This window comes from Gymnodraco acuticeps, unplaced genomic scaffold (genome assembly GCF_902827175.1).
Source record: "Gymnodraco acuticeps unplaced genomic scaffold, fGymAcu1.1, whole genome shotgun sequence".
Lineage (NCBI taxonomy): Eukaryota > Metazoa > Chordata > Actinopteri > Perciformes > Bathydraconidae > Gymnodraco > Gymnodraco acuticeps.
In genome coordinates this window covers 852620-873438 of record NW_022991603.1, presented here as the reverse complement: position 1 = coordinate 873438, position 20819 = coordinate 852620, and the positions used below count along the sequence as shown (strand labels likewise).

Genomic DNA, 20819 nt, shown 5'->3' with positions numbered 1-20819 from the left:
CAGGATTCAAAGGTTGAGCAATGTTCAACTTTTGGAGCTGGAAGCGTCAGCCAATCAAATCCCGTTTATGCAAATCTGACAGTAGAAGCGCTAGCCAATCAAACCGCGTGTAAGCAGGGAGAACCAGACCGCAGTTCATTTCCTCATATTCCAAACGAGAAATTACGGTAACAAATCACCCGGTTCTTTACGACCAGAACTATTAACGGGATACAAACCGGAGGAACCAGGCATGGTGGGAGGTGGCAGAGACAGTGGGTGAAACTGGTAGGTTTTCGTCTGTTTGGGGAGTTTATATATATATATATTGCTCGCATAAAATCCAGGGGTTTTTTGCTTTGTATGTCGGGGGCGGGAGATTCATGTGATTGGTTGTTGGTCGCGTTGCTCGCAAAAAATCCCCAAGCTTTCAGACACGCCCAGCTCCAAGATTTTCAAGATTTTTGAAAAGCTGCTGTGTGGACGTACCGTAAACTTACATGAAACTTCCGTTGGATTGCTTAAAAGTCAAGCTTCAGTTAAAGATTCACCCTTTTATATGTAGAACATGTGATGGAGCATTACTAACCTGACTCAGATGGTTTGTTTCACCAAACTATCTAGGAAAGCTCCATTGGAAGCCATTTGGAAAGGGCAGGCACTTTCAAAAGCACTTGGCAGGTGATTGGATCAATCTGTCTATCACCTTCTATCAGCCACTTCTGATTGATTAACAATGGCTGGTACATGTGGAGCACAGCACTTCTGATTGGTGTGGATGAATGACACACAAGAAGAAGAAAAAAAAATTGTAAAAACAAAAACAAAAAAATTGTAAAAAAAAAGTTTTAAAAAATCGCAGGCTTTGCGATTTGATAATCGCATCATCTCGAATCGCGATTTTGATTTAAAATCGATTAATCGTTCAGCCATAGATTAAATCAGCACATACTTCTGCCAGGGGATGCCACCCCTGAAATTCTCCTGCCACCCCATGAATATTTTTCTAGATCCGCCCCTGGTTGAGACAAAGTTCTACCTGTTAAGTTCTGGTTGTTTTGGTGATTTTCGAGATAAGCATGTCTAGCAATACGGGAGTTTCAATATCCCATATGTGAGACATCGAACGGAGTGTTATGAATGACAACTATAGGTTACTTACATAACCCCAGTTCTCAGAGTAACATGAAGTGAGATGTCTCACCGGCCCTTCTTGCTAAGGCGAAGCGAGAAGAGGTGCTTATTTTGAATGACGCTGCGTCGTAGCGCAAGCTACTTAAAGGGTGGGTGGATTCCCTGACGTTGACGTCAAGATCACCAACCAATCAGGATTGGCGTAATGAGATTGATGCTTCTGTTTGCATACGCGTTGAGGCGCATCCCATAGGCATAGTGAGACATCTCACTTCATGTTACTCTGAGAACTGGGGTTACGTAAGTAACCTATAGATTTATCTTCAGATGCATTGTGTCCATCGGCCGATATCCTTGCTTCATGTAGTTTTTGGGTTTTCTTTTAAATGTTATTTTTAAAAGGGCAGTATGAATTTTGATTTTTTGTAAAAATACAGCTTCTTTTTTTTTTAATATGTAAAACGTCTAACTGTGAATTTATGTGAAATGCTGTTTTGCATGTGATAACACACAAGTGCATATATACTGTATGTATATTTTTGTAAATAAATATTCCCATATATTCACAGAAGCAGAGAGTGCAAAGTGAAAAACAAAGTGCAAATAAACAAAATAATGTATTAAATTAAAGGTTATGAATAAGGTGCATAACCCAATGTAACAAATGACAGACAATCACGGAAAAAGGTAGTATTATGCTTTTACTAAATGATTATGTTATCCTTCCTTTTGGTTGCCTGTTTGGACAATGAAAGCCACATTTCCATCTTTCATGCAGCTTAACTTTCTGTATCTCTCTCTGGATACGTGTAACAAGCTAACCATGAAAACATAAGAAACACAAAATATAAAACATTAAACTAAAGAAAATGTGTCAGTGAAAGAATATTGTATCATGATCCCTGGTTCTGTCTATTACAAGGAACATTAGTCCAGAGCTCAATGGCGGGTGAAGGAGGTTTATGAGATGTTCCCTCTGGGGTAACTTGCAGCCATCGTGAGCCTCCTGACATTATGCAGTCGATTGTTCAGTGTGTGTGTCTTCTGAATTGACTTCCCTGAAAGAAGGGAGGGAGTGAAGGAAGTTGGAAATCTATAATAAAGGCAGTTTTCGAGCCACTCCATCATCTTTCACCCACACAGGGGGCGAAGCCTGCGAGCTAGTTCAGGCAGTCAACTCGAGCACTTATGCTGCATTCATATTGCCACTCTACAACCAACCAAACAAACACAGTCTCATTAATAAGCCGCTCTATTTAACCTGCCAGATATCACTCTATGCATTGCTTGCTGCTGCTATTGCTGCAGCTACTTCCACGTCGCTGCTGCTTGCCTGCCCCACCACCACCACCCCAGCTTCCACCTGTAGGCCCGGGGGGTTAGTCATCGTGCTATGTATATCTGTGGAGTGATGAGACCCGAGCCTACCTAGACGCCAAACTCAACTATATGCTGCTTCTAATAAACATGTTAAAGAACACGTGAGTTGTCTGACTGAACTGCCCTCATGTAATAAAAGTGTGTGTCCGCAGTGACCTCCAAATTGAACAACTACTGTGTGTTATTAGGCAGTGCCACAGCTGCTCTGTGATGGGTTTTAGTGTAACAGGCATGGCACCGTTCATCAAACATTCATATTAAGGGAGTCGATCTTGAGGCACTTAAGACATTTTTCATGATAATGCAGAATTCATTAGCAGCCTCTTGGCACCGCACTGCTCCAGTAAACACGGCGTTAGAGAACGCAGATTATGAATGATTTGTAAGAACAATCAGGGAAATGTTAACGTCACAGACAGAGGGACAAGGGTTGTTAAATAAAACGGTAGCTCTCTGCTGCCACCTGGTGCCTGGGAGAGGGACTACCACACTCATTGATCTTTAAAAGATTCCCATGTTGAAATATGCTGTCACTGAATCATTTAATATTATCTACGATTCTTCCTATAGGACAAATGTTCAGATAAATTAAAGAAAATTACATAAAATCATGTTCTTGTAATAGTTATTTTGAGTACATTGTTCTCACCACGTTCTAACAGGTACAAATAAAATAATTTGTTTTTGGTTTGAAAATAAAAATAAATCAGATTTTTTATTTTATTTCAGAAGGGCATACATGCAAATTATCAAAGGTCAGCTGTTACTACAGTTCCATCAAAGAATAGGACAAGTCAGGGAAACTGAGAAATAAGACTTTATTTTGCTCGTACAGGATAAATTGTCCAGTAAAATATTGGGAAGCAGTCAAAATAAACTCTTTAGATGAATGTATAGTCAGTGTGTCACAAATTGAACAGCAGCTGGTTGATTCTTAGATCTTGGACCGCAAATCAAAAAGATTTGTCCTCATGTCTCCACAAGTATTTGCATGGGTCTATTATACCATTCATCTTTACAACAAGAATAAAACAAATATTGATTATATTAGCAAGATATGGAAGTTGTCACTGTGACATCTCACATTAGAAACCTTGACTTAATCATTTTGGCCGTCAGCGTCTTCTTTTTTTTTCAACCATTTGCTGTCACACTAAAAAAGTCATCTTAAAATACAGAAAATCTAAACAGGCTACATTGGCTCTTTTAAAGTTTCATGTGTCTGGTTTTAAGTCAGTGCTATAAAAGCGTCTGGAGAGGAACAACTTTGTATTCAAAGGGGAGGCCGACTGCAGGTCAGTGATTCCCAGAGAGAGCAGGGTAGAGCTAGGTTGCAAAGCTGAAGGAAAAACACAATGCAAAGTCTTTACCTGCACAGAACAAAAGCAAAATTAGGTTGTTTACAAAAAAATACATGTTTCACATTATGACAAATCTTAAAATAATTTATAATTTCTTTATTTAAAAAGGCACAGTGTAGTCCAGCTCAGTGCTCCTGACTTGATTGTGATAAATATAGCAATGAAAACTAACTTTTTGTAAACAGTGTGTGGCACCACACTTTATGCATCAGCTCATCAATAGAGTGTGTCTAACAGCATTGTATTGACTAGGTATTGATTGTCTCTTTTAAGCAAAATGTGCCATTAAATAATGTTATATTAAGTGTAAGTAATGCAAAAGTATATGGTAATGTTTTGTGGTAATTATAATTTTGAAATTATTAAAAGTGCACAAAAAAGTACCTGTTGTTAATATTACTACTTAAAAAAGGCATTAATTACAAAGTTTTACATTTCAATTTCCTCAAGTGAACTTTAGATATGACTGAATATTAATAATATTACTGTGATCTATAGTTATTAGGAAGACTTATAGATTACCAAGTTTGTGCCCATAACAACTACATTAGGTATGTGTGTACAAACAAACGAAAAGTATCATTGTATAACAAGGTAAATAATAAACATGTAACTGTAACAGTACTTTGTTATTTATTGAAAAATGTTTTGAAATATTCAGAGTCTAACTGATCGGACATTTTACAATTGAAGATTAAACGTATCGTCATTGAACTCTAGTAGATAAACTCTGTAATGGTGACACTGTTAGAAAATGAGTCATTTCAGCACTCTGTGTTTGATGGCACTTTATTCCTAAATATACTTTCCCTGACTAAATTATATGAATAAAGTCTACATTTTTTAAATTTAAAATACTTTAACTTTAAAGCTATATATTAATTAAACTGGAAGATTTGAATGTCGAAGCAGTTCTATCTTTTTTTAGGTCATAGGCAGAGCTTAGATACTTAAGGCACTTTACAACATCAGCTGTTCAGTTGAAGGAACTCAACTAAACTCCCTTTCAGCAGCGTTCTCACTTTCTGGAAATACTCTGCAAAGTTTAGACGAGGCTCAACTTGAGGCGGATTATACAACCGTGCTGTGGTTGGTATTTTTGTGATATAATGGAGTCTTTTGCCGTTTCTTGAATTCGTCCGATTTATTTCTTCGTAGGCACTTACGAACAGAAGGTCTTGAATCCCGTTGTCTTTCAAGTTAGATATTTGTGATTTGTAGAAAACACCTCTATTTTACACCCTCAAATGTTTATTTTCTTCCGTGTTTTTGCAACAGTTTTATACCAACGTCATAAACACATACATTTGCAAGCTGTAAATCCTCCGGTCAATGAGCAGCTCCATTCACAATCGACATGACATAGTCTTACATGTTTCAGGGATCTTGCAGGTTAAAGTCAGTTCAATGTCCAGTCTGATATTCAGTTCTCTCACACAGTTCCTCCAGGTAATGTCATGTTTAGTTCAGGGTTTTCAGTGTATGGGTGAAAGGGCTTTAGATTCAGAGCCCACACTACTGATATAGTCCTCGAATGGTGAGCCAAACCAAAGTGGGCTGGAGGTAATCACTTTCAGACTAACATTCTTTGATGTCCTGCTTCAGCCACCGTGTCTTTAGAACTTCACCTTCCTGTCTGACCTTCTTGACATTGACACCAACATGTGCTCCCCCGCTATGCTAACCTTTTTGTTGCTGCGCTCCTTTATTACGGTGCGTCCTCTGTACGTGTCTCGCCTCCTCAGAGCTCCACGGTGCGCAGGTGTCCGCGGGGGGAAATCGCAGCTATCACGCTCTGAGGCAAACACTCCGACTGCTCCACGAAGCTGCTGCAACACGACCAGTGAGGCTTCCCCGGGTGTCCTTTGTGACCGTGACCGCAACCTTTAAATCCTCCTGCAGACACACAGACAGACAGGTGGAGACAGATATGAGTTTAAGAAAAAAAACTCCTGGGTTTGTACGTACATCCGGGCTCCAAGAGAGTGTTGATGACATACATGTAATCATTAAAGCACAGTTGTTCAATATCAGAGACATACAGTATTTGTCCTGTTTAAATAACAAGGAATCAGTATTATAAAAGGATATGCAGTTAGAAAGTAGACAGTAGGTGCCAAAACATCATCTTGTTAAAGTCTATGGTTAAAGTACATATTTCGTGTTATACTACTATATGACTTCATATCTATTGCACAGTGCAGTTTTTTCCATCCATTCAAATTGTGCATCCTTAGTCAAAATACAGCATGTCTACTGGCTGCACAATTCATACAAATACATAATAAACACGTGTGACACTGGTATGTGTGATTGTATCTTAAGCATCTCTGTTATGGAAGCACACAGAGAGTAAAATAATCAGATTACACCCATACTGAAAAAACCTGGACTCACACCTGACATGATGTCCAACTTCCGGCCCATCTCCAATCTCCCCTTCCTATCAAAACTACTTGAACGTGTTGTAGCCTCCCAACTGAAATCCCACCTTAGCTCCAATAACCCTTTGAACCCTTTCAATCAGGATTCCACTCAAAGCACAGCACAGAAACAGCCCTCCTCAGAATCACTAACGACCTCCTCCTCTCCTCAGACTCCGGCAATCTCAACATCCTCCTCGACCTCACAGCAGCGCTCGACACCATCAACCACACCATCCTGCTGTCCTGCCTGGAATCATCACTTAACATCACTGACACTGCACTCTCCTGGCTGAAATCATACCTCACCAACAGGCACCAGTTCATCCACATCAATAACTGCACTTCCTCCACTGCCCCTCTGTCCCAAGGCGTCCCCCAGGGTTCGGTGCTTGGTCCCCTCCTCTTCATCCTCTATATCAGGGGTGGCCAACCTGCGGCTCTCGAGCCGCATGCGGCTCTTTGCCTAGTTCCATGCGGCTCTTCAGTTCATATCGAATTGTGTGAGTTTGGGGGAGAGACACTGACTCCTGACAAGTGTTGCACGGTGTACCGATACTTGAAAGGTACCGCGATACCCTGCCGTTAAAAACGTTACGATTCCTCCGTTTCATTAGTATCGGTACTTTAAGAATGACGGGGAAAAGTACTCCGGTGAGAAAGCGCCGTTTTACTATAAGAGCCGTGTGTGTTCAGCTCTCTGCTTCCACTCCCTGCATTGCAGCCGTGCCTGCACTGCAGTCCTGCCCCTCTCAAGCACGCTCAAGTGCCTCCCCTCTCTCGTGCACGCGCTAGCTGCCAGAGCATGTGAGAAAACGAGAAGCATGGCTGCAAGTGGGAGTGCAGCTGCCGCTGCGCCTCAGCCTGTTGACAAAAAAGACTCCAGAAGCTACATTTGGATGTATTTGAGCTATATCTCTGACAGTGAGGGCAAGCCTACGGACACCACGAGGCCTGTCTGTGAGACATGTATTAATTGTATTTAATACGAATTCTTGTCATTTATTTTATGTATCGTTCTCATTGTTTAAAAGTTTGTGTTATGGTTCTGGTGTGAAATAAAGCACAACAATTACATTTAAGACTGTTTCCCTTTTTTAAAGAAAAGTATCGAAAAATAATCGGAATCGCAATTCTTGATCGAAACCAAAATGTTGGTATCGTGACAACACTAGCTACTCCTGACAGTTAAACCTGATATTTAGTAGGTCTGTTAAATATTGAATGCTGATAATTCTGACGTAATTTGGCCGGTCAAAGTTGTTTGGGCTCGGATAAAATCGCTCCGTTACTTTCGTCCCGTGTTACTTTCGTCCCGGCTCTCCCTATGTGTGTATGTGTGGTGTCAGGTGTCAGTATGAGAGGATGACAGCGCGTCTAATTTTCCTGCGATGCAGTGAACCAATCACCTTTGAGGGGGGGAAACCTATCGTTGATTAAACACTATCAATTCCCCTACCATTGTCTTGGAGGGGCGCTGCACCCCCCAACGGAGCCCTGCGCCCCCCTGAAATTCAAGGTGTTTAAAAAAAAAAATATATATATTTTTTTTTTAAATATATATATAGCACCAAATTGCAAATAATCTATAACTACTGTCACTTTTCACATTGAACATGTGCTCTTTTATTAAATAAACTAAACGCTTTCATTTTAAGTTGTGAGTTTAGTGTTTTTGACCCTAAGAAACACTGATGCATTAATCAATAACAATAATCCACAGCTCCTCTCTCTGCTCCAGAGGATTTAAAAAATATATATCCCAATGCCACAAAAATGCATCAGTGACGTGGTTGAAATCTTGTCTCCAGAAAACAAAAAACTGAAACAAGCGGTATCAGTGACTGTGTGTTTGATGTGGCTCTTTGCAGTAACATAGAAAAAATGTGGCTCTTAACCTCTGACTGGTTGGCCACCCCTGCTCTATATGCTCCCCCTTGGAAAAATCATCCGCCGCCACAACCTCCAGTATCACTGCTACGCGGATGACATCCAACTCTACATATCCACAAAAACCATCAATGCCACAACTCACTCCACACCAACTGTCTCTCAGAAATTAAATCCTGGATGCAAACAAACTACCTTAAACTGAACAGCGACAAATCAGATATCATCATAATCGGACTCACATCCCGCACCAACACCACCCAGAACTTCAACTTCACTCTTGACAACACCACTCTAACCCCCTCTCCTCACATTCGCAACCTTGGAGTAATCTTTGACAGCCAGCTCAAATTCGATAAACAAATAAACCATATCACCAGGACTGCCTTCTTCCATCTAAAAAACATTGCCCGCCTCCGCCCCTCACTCTCCTTCCCGGCTGCTGAAACCCTCATCCACACATTCATCACTTCAAGACTGGAGTACTGCAACAGCATCCTGTTTGGTTCATCATCCAACATTCTAAATAAACTACAATACATCCAGAACTGCGCTGCCCGCCTCCTCACCCACACCCGCTCCAGAGACCACATCACCCCCGTCCTTCAAAACCTGCACTGGCTCCCTGTCCGTCAACGAATACACTTCAAAATCCTCCTGCTAACACACAAAGTTCTCAATAACCAGCCCCCCCCCCCCCCCCCCCTCCCTATTTTTAGCCCTGGAGTGGTACTGAAACTGAAAATGTGAATGTGACTGAAAGATATTTTGTACTGTATTATAGTGCGAAACTAAAAAAATTAAGTTCTAAAAAAGTTATTCTGCTCAATAACAACAGATGGAAGTAATACATTGTTCTCTTTCCATTGCCTACTGAATGAAAAATGTGTATATTTTAGTTTGTTTATTGTGAAAACTGTCTTTTATACAGTAGCTTATACTTCCGGAGAGATGTCCTCTGTGTACCTGGCATGGTTCCTGCACAGCCGCAGCGAGCCTCTTTGGAGCCTCCGCCGGAGCAGAAGGAGCAGCAGTGGAAGGTCCCGACGTGATGCCTGAACTTCCTCTTCACATTCAGGGGAAACGGAGAGCCCTGCAGGGAGAGACAGAAGAGAGACGGGAGAGAGGAGAGAGACAGGAGAGAGAGACAGGAGAGAGACGGGAGAGAGACAGGAGAGAGACAGGAGAGGGAGAGGAGAGACAGGAAAGAGAGAGACAGGAGAGAGACAAGAGAGAGAGAGGAGAGACAGGAGAGAGAGAGACAGGAGAGAGAGACAGGAGAGAGACAGGAGAGAGACAGGAGAGACAGGAGAGAGAGAGACAGGAGAGAGACAGGAGAGAGACAGGAGAGAGACAGGAGAGGGACAGGAGAGGGACAGGAGAGAGAGAGACAGGAGAGAGACAGGAGAGAGACAGGAGAGAGACAGGAGAGAGACAGGAGAGAGAGAGGAGAGACAGGAGAGAGAGAGACAGGAGAGAGACAGGAGAGAGACAGGAGAGAGACAGGAGAGAGACAGGAGAGAGAGAGGAGAGACAGGAGAGAGAGAGACAGGAGAGAGACAGGAGAGAGACAGGAGAGGGAGAGGAGAGACAGGAAAGAGAGAGACAGGAGAGAGACAGGAGAGAGAGAGGAGAGACAGGAGAGAGAGAGACAGGAGAGAGACAGGAGAGAGACAGGAGAGAGACAGGAGAGAGACAGGAGAGAGAGAGGAGAGGACAGGAGAGAGAGAGACAGGAGAGAGACAGGAGAGAGACAGGAGAGGGACAGGAGAGACAGGAAAGAGAGAGACAGGAGAGAGACAGGAGAGAGACAGGAGAGAGACAGGAGAGAGACAGGAGAGAGACAGGAGAGGGACAGGAGAGAGACAGGAGAGGGACAGGAGAGAGACAGGAGAGAGAGAGGAGAGAGAAAGTGAGTCTCTGTCCGGGTCAAAACAAGCCAAATCAAAACTGAAAAGTGACAACACCTCAAACTGTCTTTCACTGATCAAGCATCCCAGACGATAAATGTTACATCTGAGGCATCCTGTTGAATTATGTTTTCCCTGAAGAACATTTAGTCCACGCTGATTTAATTTGTCAGGATGATGTTAGAAGCCCTGAGGCGGTACGCTGTGAGCTGCTGAGCCTCACTTCATATTCAAATATTCAAAACATGCCCTCTCCAGCTGCAACACATAATTAATAACTGTTTATACAGTTGTAATCGTGTGAAATGCCATTGCATTGATTTGAAACATTAATTGTTATTGGTTTATATGTTGTTGTGACATCTCATCGAGTCTGTTTCGTACGGAGCCCCCTAGGGGACATGGAGAACAAAAAAAAATGTATTTGAAAGAAATAATAATAATAATGTTTTGCGAGATATCGCAATACTTTTGCGAGATCTCGCAATACTTTTCATTTAGCTCAATGTACTTCCTGGTCAGTTCGGCTGCTACGGCAACACAGAAACCACAACAATGGAGCGGTTCATCGATTTTACTTTGAGCTTGGCCTTAAATATAATGATATAACATCAGTGCTTGGCAATAGGCACGGGTTTCACACATAAACTGTATATATAAAGGGTTTCACATAAGTGAAGACACCTCAAGAGAACACTCAGAGCGAGGGGACATGCACGTTCCTCTGAGCTGAGTTATTGACAGATTCGAATTTCGCGGATCAATAACTCATGAACATAACGTTGTAAAAATACAAACAACATGACTTTACAATCATAGCAAGGTAGACAACGAGCTACAGAGTCGTTTTTATCAGAACAGTTCGATACGCGCCGTCATCCGAGCTAAACATCAAGAATTGGTCACAATCCGCAGCTGGAGGAGGGAGAGGAGTGCTTAGGGACCGTCTACAAACTGCAACGGGGTTTTGCAAGATCTCGCAAAACATTTATTTTTTTCAAATAATTTTTTTTTTTCTTCTCCATGTCCCCTAGGGGGCTCTGTAGTTTCGTACCTTGACATGTTGAGCTTTGACACACACCCACACTGAGTAGGCTCCCATCTCTTCAGGTGTGTATGAAACACTGTAGGATCCATCGCTGTTGTCAACCACCGTGCTCTCCATTGTGCTGAAGGAAAGGAAAACACATCATCCTGTTAATACTACACAATATCATGGAGAACATTTTACAGATTTGTAATATTAAGAGCTCTGATTTCCTGCATTTTATCCCCTTTCATAAACTAAATCTTTGCTGAGATCTGATTCTGAATCAGCTGATTCTTAGATCAAGGGAGATTTTTGAAACAAGCTTTAGAAAAATTATTCTCCAACAATCAACCAGTGAACAACACATAGATTCATATATATATTGATATCCTATTTGCACAACAAATCAGCTAGTACATAATGCTTTTGATAAATTACAGTTCAAATGACTTAAACCGTTTTCACTGTCTCCAAATGTGCCGATTATTTTTACTCCAAAAAACGAGGCGCCTGGGATGAAACTGAGATGAAACCAAGTGTGACTGTGTGCTTGGCAGTAACAGCTTGGCACTGGTTGCAGTATATTTTGACTAAAGTAATCACAAGAGATGTTGTGTGAGTAATTGTGGTTTAATAATGCACGTCACTCATATTACACACTGTAGATGGAGCACATGGCTGTGTGAGAGTTAATAAACTAAAAGGGCAGGCAGTCATGCATGCAAGCTGTTGTGGATAACTGATGAGGGTAATAACCAGATATTGATCAGACAACCTGGCGTTACCACTAATGGAATCAAACAGCTTTTTCTCTCGTTGATGAATGTTTAATTAAAGTGAAACATGATCAACAGTTGTTATGTGCTTTTGGAGAGGCTGAAAGGGTGAAGCTCCTCCAACCAAAGTGATAAATATAGCACACTCCACAGGTGGGGGGTGTTTCGTTGACCTGCCCTGAGCAGCTGGGTGTCAAAAAAAACCTTCACACCAAAACTGCAGTGTGTGGCTGGAATGTCAACCAACCTCACTGTGTCCCATGAAAATACAACTCGCACAAATTGTAGCCGTCACTTCCTCCCGGACACTTCATGTCACAATAGTCTGCGTGGCACTAATACACACACCCCTCACCATATCTAACATTTCTGGTTGCTCTTTATTTTGGTTTCATTAACCCCATCACCGAACATCTGTATAAGCCATTTCCATACATGTATAATGTATTTTTAAAACAAGAAAGTGTATTTGCTCTCAATAATAATTAGAAAACGTATAATAATGATAATAATAATAATAATAATAAAATGCAAATAATAATAGTGATTCTATAAAAAGGTTTTTCCGATGTACCAGAAACTAACTAACAGTTGCTGAAAAATACATCTTTATAGTCTGGTGGAAAGAAAAACATTACTATTGGCCCTTAGTTCATGCTGTAGAGAATTCCACAGCAGAACATTTCTCAAAAAGCTGAAATGTCAGACTCTCAGACTCTCACCAGTTTTTCTTCTCCTTGTGAACGATGCTGACCAGGACATGCTCTCCTCCTCGAGCCAGCTGCTCCCCCACAGAGTCTCTGCACACCAACACGAAGAGACCCTGCTGCCCCTCAGTGCCCCTCTGCAGACCTGAGAGCAGTGAGGTGAGGTCAGAGGTCATGCACAGCTTGTAAACACAAGAGGCTGAAGGACAGATATACACAAACACTCCTATCATGGTTTAAAAGAGGCCCTATAACACTTTTGGGGGTTTTACCTTTCCTGTAGTGTGTTATAAAGGTTTGTGTGCATGTTAATGGTCTGCAAAGGCTAAAATCCCTGTGTTCCCACCAGAGGGAGTTTCTCTCACACACACTCCCCCAGCCTGAAAAGCTGGACTGAAAATGGACTCCTTTTATTACTTCAGGAACATAGTGACCTAACTATGTAACACTCTGTATTAGCCAGTGTTCTACGTCTACGCGATAGGCTAAGGGGCAGGACATCACATTAAAGCATGTTAACATGGGCCCCTTTAAATGTGATCCCACACACGTACTTCACAATAAAAGTGGCACTTCTGATACACCACAAAATGAGACACTTCAATATGTGTCTACAAACTACAGTGACAAACCATCTCACACAAAACAACCGCCCACTGCTTACTGAAGCGACATCCCCTTTAAACATGTGCTGTTTGCAGTCAGTGTAAGTGACTCCAGGCCCAGTTGAGCTTCAGTGCTGCTGACCGGAGTTTTTCCAAACCCTCACATCATTATTTAGTGTTTCATTAACTTGTACCGCTGTGCCCCAAGGACACACTCAGTGAGGATATTCATCAGCTGCTGTGGCGTTAAAGCAAACATCATTTGTGTTCCTATCGATGATTTATGTTGCTTTGCATTTTCTTGTCAGACTATTAGCCGCAGGATAACTAACGATGGTTCACTTTGTATTTGTGTTGTTATTCAGAGTTTTCCAGGAGCGTCTCTTTAGAAGCTGTAGGAGTTGCTAATGCTGCTTATGAAGCTACTAATTAAGTTTCTCCTCCGTCTATTTCTATAACAATACTCATGTTAATCTAGCTGTTTATGAAGCTGTGTTTGCTAATACTGCACTGTAACTACTACTGCTTGCATCAATGGTGCTAATTCTGCTCATCCGTTTTATAAGAACTTGTGTGAAACATGTTCATTTGTTTTATTAATATGAGAGGATTTAATCTAATCTAATGTCTGTTTTAAAGACATTAGATACTAAACATAGGATTTCATAAAGTATTTTTAAAATAGTTTATACATTATTCAAATATAGGAATAGTAGATAGGATTACTTAAAATATAGTACCTTATATTTAATCTTTTTTCCCTTTAGACCCTTGCGGTTTATTCTTAAAAACCCTTACCCACCCCCCATTTTCCCTCTGCTGGTCTATGGCCTTGTAGAGGGTAACGGGGTACAGAGTCGCTTAGATAAGCGGGGGAGTGCATCTGACGAAGAGATAGGTTGTTGTGCTCCCTATCTCTGTTTCTTATCTATATCTAATAGAACTGCTCGGGTCTTGATAGATTGAGTGGGGAAGTTCATGAGATCTTTCTAGAGGGTTATCAAGAATAACTTTGATCCAATGACCTTTTCCCTCTCTGTCTGTGTCTGTGTATTCTCTTGTTCCGATTAACCCAGCCAAATCTTTTTTCTTGTTTTGTATCTATATCTACGCCGGGATCCGGAGTCGAGGCTGATCCTCTTGCTGTAGTCCTGTGTCTTGGATCCTCTATCCTGAGTTCTGGATTAAGTCGTGGACTTCGGGTCGTGGCTGAACCTGTCTCTGCGGTCCTGCCTGGGGTCTCGTCATGCTGCTTCCCTGATGGCTTCCACAGGATTGTAGCTGACATCCTCGTGGATTCATCTTCTTATTACAGACACATGCATTTCCTAATATTCGGTCTATATGCTGTCAAATGTATTATCCCTTCGATTTACACACGGCATCTATTGCACGTCTGTCCGTCCTGGGAGAGGGATCCCTCCTCTGTTGCTCTCCCTGAGGTTTCTCCCATTTTTACCCCTTAAACCGTGGGGTTTTCTCTGGAAGTCTTTCCTTGTACGATGTGAGGGTCTAAGGATAGAGGGTGTTGTTTTTCTCATACTGATATTCTGAACAATCTGTGCTGTTGTATTTGCTGTAAAGTGTCTCTACTGTAGGCTATTTTTATTATATGTACAGCACTTTGGCTCGACCAAAAATCGTTTATAAATGTGCTATATAAATAAAACTTGATTTGATTTGATTAAAGAGGCCCAATTAAGCATTTTGTGGTTTTCTCTTTCCTGTTGTGTGTGATATATATCACAACAGAGACGGCCAGCTAACCAATCAGAGCAGACTGGGCTCTGGTTTCAGACAGAGGGTGAAAAGAGGGGCTGCAGCACAGACAGTATAAGAAAAATTAAGAGCTTTTAGAACATTATTTAAGTATCCCAGTAATGTATGTTGCATGTTTTAAATGTATTGTATTTACTTACTGAAATGTGTTTTAGGTTGACTTTTAAAATCTGTCCAGGGACTACAGATGAAAAATAGCCTCTTGGCTAACTCTGGCACATTTACAGAAATGTTCATTAAATGTGCACTGTCCCTAAAAAATTGAAGCATGGAAAACATGTAAAAATACAAATATAGACCTGAGAATGAGCGTAATAGGGCCCCTATAGGAAGAAACTGTGGCTGAATATTTAGCTGCAACTACATACATCTAAACATATAAAGGAGGATGTTCCTCTGCATTTTTGCTGCTATTAATCAAATATAGGATTGCTGGCAACAATTACAATCACTGCCTTTGCTAAAGCCTCTTGCGACGACTACAATTACTGTCACTTGGACCAGTGGCCGATTACTATTATCGCTGCTGCTGCTAATGGGCGGGAATTATCTGTGAATTTATGTGTGTGTGCCTGCTAAGCCGAGTACCCAGCAGCTGTCGTCGCAGCTGTTCTGGCCCACATTTCACCTGTGCTGCACTCCAAATCCACCACTTTAAGTCCACTTATCACACAGAGGGGATAATCACCAGTGAGCCTCAGTGATTTCTGCTTTCTAATAGTCAACATAGAAATCTGGCCCTTATCTGCCACCCTTAAATAAAAGAATCACACCAAGATGATGGGGGGTACAAACAACTTAAAGCTGGCTTAACTAATGTGATACCGTGGATTTATAAAGCACAATGCTACATAAAAAAAAAAAGTGTAGTTACGAAAAGAAAGTGTGGATCAATTGAAAGTTTTCCGCTTTATATAGCTTTACACACACAGTTTGTTACTGTCAAAAGCTAACACTTGACACAATACAGGGAGTGACATGTCGACGAACAATACACTTTGACAGACAGAGGACTGAAAATCCTTATTTGCTGAGATTTCCCACTTCCTACACAGGTAAACACTACTTAAAGTGTTCCATTGAGGCACGCTGTTACACGTCTGTGTGTGTGTGTGTGTGTGTGTGTGTGTGTGTGTGTGTGTGTGTGTGTGTTGTTCTTCTATTATGAAACCCTAGAGGTTGAACTTGTCTCTTGTTTTGAGAATAGGTCTTTCTTGCCAATGGAAGATGTCCTTTGTCCACTTGAAATAGTACTTTTGCTCCTTGCCCTCTTTCTTTTTCTCAGTGTGACTGTGTGTGTGTGTGTGTGTGTGTGTGTGTGTGTGTGTGTGTGTGTGTGTGTGTGTGTGTGTGCGTGTGTGTAAACATCCCCTCAGTGCTTTCAGGCTTGTTGAGTCACCTCTACATTCCTCAGTCCCACAGGGTCCTTTGAACTGAAGCACCCAGGAAGGTAACAATTTAACTTCTACAAGGAGCTCATGGGGGGGGGGGTCTACAACGACCCCCCCCCCCCATCCTGCTGCAAGTACTTCCACTGGGTGACTCCCACTAGAAATAGTTTGGGCATTCTTCCCTTCTGGCTAAATGGCCCCTGAGGAAAATAAATATCTAACATATTAGATGCTCTGAACAACAAAAGCATCCACAAAACTGAATGGATGATCCATGATTTAAAAAAATGTGAACTCTGTGATGACCAAGAGTGTATTACTAAGTGTATTAATAAGGATAAGTGTAATATTTATTTTTCTTATGGTTAAGTAATCACCAAATCACCTACTTTATAGAGCCTGTCGATACCAGCCTAAAGCCAAATGGATTTATATCAAATTCAATAAAATAGCTACTTACTGAAAATATTGGAAATATATGATTTTCATTTCAATGTAATATTAATATACTTTATTGTTATTTATTACTATGACCATTATGTGTATTTGTATGAACAGTATTCACTTTAATTCAAATGATGTCATGTTGACCGATGGACTTTATATTTAATCATCTATTTTAGCGTTGTCATGTACATTTTTCTGCTGTTGAGTTTCTGTTGTTGTGTTTTTTTTGTGTGTTATTTAATGTGGAAAACGAATAAATACAATGGTGAAAAAAAATAATAACGAAACACCTGTGGTGTACCATCATGCTGACATAACTGCATGCATTCATTTGGTTTACCTTCTCCTTCGATGGTGCACTTGCTGAGGTCCACCGTCTTGGCGTGGATCACCCCGACCACCGGGAAGCCCCCCACCTCCCCTGCCGGCTCCCAGGACAGGAAGCTGATGCTGCTGCCGTCGTCGGGGGCGACAGCCTCTGGGGGGGGGTCGTAGCTGCTCTCTGCCAGGCTGGTCAGTCTCCTCAGAGTCACTCCTTTAGCGCTCAGGATCTCAGCGTCTGACCCACAGCTCAGCAATCTCTCCGCAAACTCCACACTGCCGCCGACGTCCAGCAGAGCCTGCTGCAGCTGCGCCTGCTGCAGGTGGAGCAGGTTCCTGTCGGACAAACACTCAGTGAAGAACAAGCAGCTTCTGAACTGTGAACCAAGGGGGCATGTTGATATATATTAAAGTGAAAGACGCAGTACATTCTTCTATGAAAATACAGCATGCCTTATGTTTCTTGACATTTTCTAAACACCTTCTTACACAACCTTCCTTCTCACAATCCATTAATTTCTTGAAAGAAATATTAGTTTCTCATTAATTTTCTGAAAACTTCTCATAGGGTGTGGTTTTCAGAATGAATGCATTATCTCCAAGTCAATTCACAGAAGCACATTTTCATACTAGCATAACATTTTATATCTTTACATTAGAAATTAAAGTAATCGTTGCAGATTTAGACCCTGAGTTGAGATTGAAAGCAAGATGTATTGATATTATTACTACAGAACCACACTTACTTGTAAAGTAAGTGTGTCATTTACTTGCCATAATAATAATGTAATCATTCGTACCTGCGTTGGACTCGGAGCTCCTCCAGGCGGTGCAGCAGAGAGAGGCAGTGAGCCTCCACAGCGCTGGCGTAAGCTCGAGCAAACGCCCTCACTTCGTTCACTGTTGCATCCACCCGTTCCTTCAAAGCCTCCTGGGATATTTCCACCTGTAGCACAGTGGAAATAATGTCTTATTTTCTGTTTGTCTTGTGTTGCGTGCCAACTTGTTAAAGCACTTTGAGCTACATCCTGTGAATGAAAGAGGTATACAAACACAGCTTTATCATTACAGTTTGTTACTTGACAGCACTTAAAGGTGGCATAGGTGGTGATTCAGATAAAAGCCTGTTTATAAGTGTTTTATAAAGTGATTTAAAGATGAAACTGATTTTGCAAACTTCAAGAACTTTGTTCCACAGTAACAGAGAAAGTAAAATGTTAAGTCGTGAGCCTAGAGACAAGGCTCAGTGCACTTTCCCTTTTCTAAGCCCAAGTCTGAATGAACCCCACTCTGTTGCACCTTCAGCATGGAGTCCTTCAGGCGCTCCATGCGAGGTCGCAGGCGCACCGTGACCAGCTCTCGGATGCTGTCTCCATGGCGATTGATCACATTTTGAGTGGGGCAGCAGCGGTGGTCTCGGTGCAGCGTGGCGGCACACTCCAGACAGACGGGGAGGTCACAGGGCTGGCAGAAGAGCCGCAGCTCCTGACCCGGGTGCAGGCCGCAGAGGACGGGCCGGCTCAGAGACCCGCCGGACTTCAGGTCCTGCAGACTCTGGATGGAGTGAGACGCCGTCCGCTTCTGACGCCTTCAGACAGAGAGAGACAAACTCAGATGTGGTAGAAAATACAGCTGTAGGCCTACTTCCCCCAAACTTTCTTTACAACAAAAGGGGTTTAACAACAAGTGTCACACCCAAACAATAAACTAAAATTACAAGCAAAGATGGATTGGTGGAAGAAGTATGCAGATTGCTTTATTAGGTACCAATATATTAATTTCAAAATATTTCATTATGAGTAAAAGTCAAGATTCAAAAAGTTAACTTAAGAAAAAGTGCAGAAGTATTGTCAGCTAAACGTTACAATGAAATACTCATTCAGAAAAATGCTTCCATATGTGTAGGTTATTATTAGATTAGATTGTAAATATTGGGGCCACAAGTATAATTGTACTGTTCTGTTACACAAACTATGTTTGGGACTTTCTTTCTTAACTTTTTATAAAGTAATAGATATTTTTCCTTTTTCTACCTCAAACTGTTAATCCATTGGTTTCATCTTTAGAGATGCAAAATGTTTAAGTTTAACACATGCCTTTTTTAATGCAACATTTGAATCTGAATAGTAAAAAAATATATTTAAGTCATTCTTTCCCAATAATATGTAGGGGTATAAAGTTGCATCAAATGGAAATATAGTCAAGTTAAGTAAAATACAAGGAATTCAAAATCTCCTTATTTACTTCTAACCACTGCCAAGAAGAAGTTTGGCAGCAGATACTAAACTACAACCTCGATTACCGAGCATGAAAACAGTAAAGGGTAACATAACATACTTAATAACAGAATACATAGTGGTGTGACACTCCTACCTGTGCGCCTGGCAGCAGAACTCGCACAGGTTGAAGCAGCAGACTTCGCAGCGGCTCTCCGCGCCTCCTTCGCCGCACAGGTCGCACCCCAGCGGGCCGTCCGTCACCAGGGTCTCCAGGAACACTTCGTCCAGAGCCAGGTGGTCGGTGCTCAGCCCGGCCGGTCCCGACGGGGGGAGATCCACCTCGGAGTCGCAGTCGGGACAGAGAACCGTGACGGTGACGGCGGCGTGCTCCTGCCGCTCCGCCGTGTCGCCCTCGCGTTTTTCCGCACTGCGCGAAGACAACGAGAAGGGCTCCAACTGAGCGATACAGTCCGAGCAGAAGGTGTGCAGGCACGGGAGGATTTTAGGGTCCCGGTACAACCGTTTACACACGTTACAAACCGCCTTCGGGTTCACTAATTGTTCATGCTCCGAGTTTAATGTTTGCTGCTCCGGGCTTTCTGTCTGCTCGGGCTGAGACATTGTGTTTCTGGAAAGTGGTGGAGCAGCAAACAAACCACTGAACACCACCAGAGACCCACCGAGTTACACAAACCCGTCAGGACCGAACATAAACTTCAGGCTGCATAACGTATGAAACTGACACTAAACATTGTCTACACTGGGATAACAAACATGGTTTAATTCCCCTCACTGATTTAAATCCCACCGGACGGACCAACTTTTCTTCAGTAAAAGTTAGGCTGCGTTCAATGCACCCTGGGACATTTGACACCTCATTGACTGACAGACCAATAGGAAGCCTCTCACAAATTATGGGGTGGTCCAAACACTTTCAGGACTCTTTACTCTCTGTCTGGGACTCTGACTGTCCCCATCTACTGGCAGGACACGGCGATACGTTTTCAATAGGATGGAGATTGTTAACCGAAGGCTGCTGTAATAAAAAAGGTGTTTCAATTTGGGATTAATAAAGTACATGTAATGTATTGATGTTTGCAAGAAGCTGTTCTGTTGCCAGATATAATCAAACTGTTTCCACTAATGCTTGGTTCAAGTTTTGCAAAAAACAAACAAACAGCTAAAACACTGTATTGATAATTAGTATTAATTGTTAAGAAATTGCTGAGTTTTTAAAAAAGGCTGCAAAATCTCCTAGACATTTTACATTTAGAAAGAACATCAGCCATGTCAAACATATTTTCGTTGCTGAATTTATTAATGATTTTAGCAAAACTAACAATAGGTTATTCAATTAATAGAAGAAAAACCTTTCTATGGTTCTAGGTCATCATATAAACTGACCTTTTATACATTGTTTCACTAATTTATTATTTTTCTGGAGTTTCTCTACATGATCTAATCCCA

At 41.7% G+C, this 20819-nt stretch overlaps 1 protein-coding gene across 2 annotated transcripts; it reads right to left on the bottom strand.

Annotated features, from left to right (window-relative positions):
* Nucleotides 1–5087: 5087 nt before the first annotated feature.
* trim45 (tripartite motif containing 45) lies at nt 5088–20767 on the bottom strand. 2 transcript variants are annotated; one of them, XM_034198013.1, is made up of 8 exons: nt 19507–20767; nt 18433–18721; nt 17934–18079; nt 17153–17469; nt 12606–12735; nt 11159–11246; nt 9134–9260; nt 5088–5750 (listed from the first exon to the last, which is right to left on the bottom strand). In XM_034198013.1, the coding sequence occupies exons 1-8, from the start codon at nt 19971–19973 to the stop codon at nt 5596–5598; spliced, it is 1719 nt and encodes a 572-aa protein (XP_034053904.1). In that variant the 5' UTR covers nt 19974–20767; the 3' UTR covers nt 5088–5595. The 2 variants fall into 2 exon arrangements, with proteins under 2 accessions (XP_034053904.1, XP_034053903.1); XM_034198012.1 differs by having other exon boundaries at nt 11132–11246; nt 19507–20764.
* Nucleotides 20768–20819: the final 52 nt, after the last annotated feature.

Excerpts from the sequence above, each read along its gene's own strand:
- trim45 (XM_034198012.1), bottom strand. The coding sequence starts at position 19,973 with ATGTCTCAGCCCGAGCAGACAGAAAGCCCGGAGCAGCAAACATTAAAC. Across the intron at positions 11,247-12,605 it reads CACAAGGAGAAGAAAAACTG|CACAATGGAGAGCACGGTGG; the intron begins GTGAGAGTCTGA and ends CCTTTCCTTCAG. Across the intron at positions 9,261-11,131 it reads TCAAAGCTCAACATGTCAAG|GGCTCTCCGTTTCCCCTGAA; the intron begins GTACGAAACTAC and ends CTCTCCCTGCAG.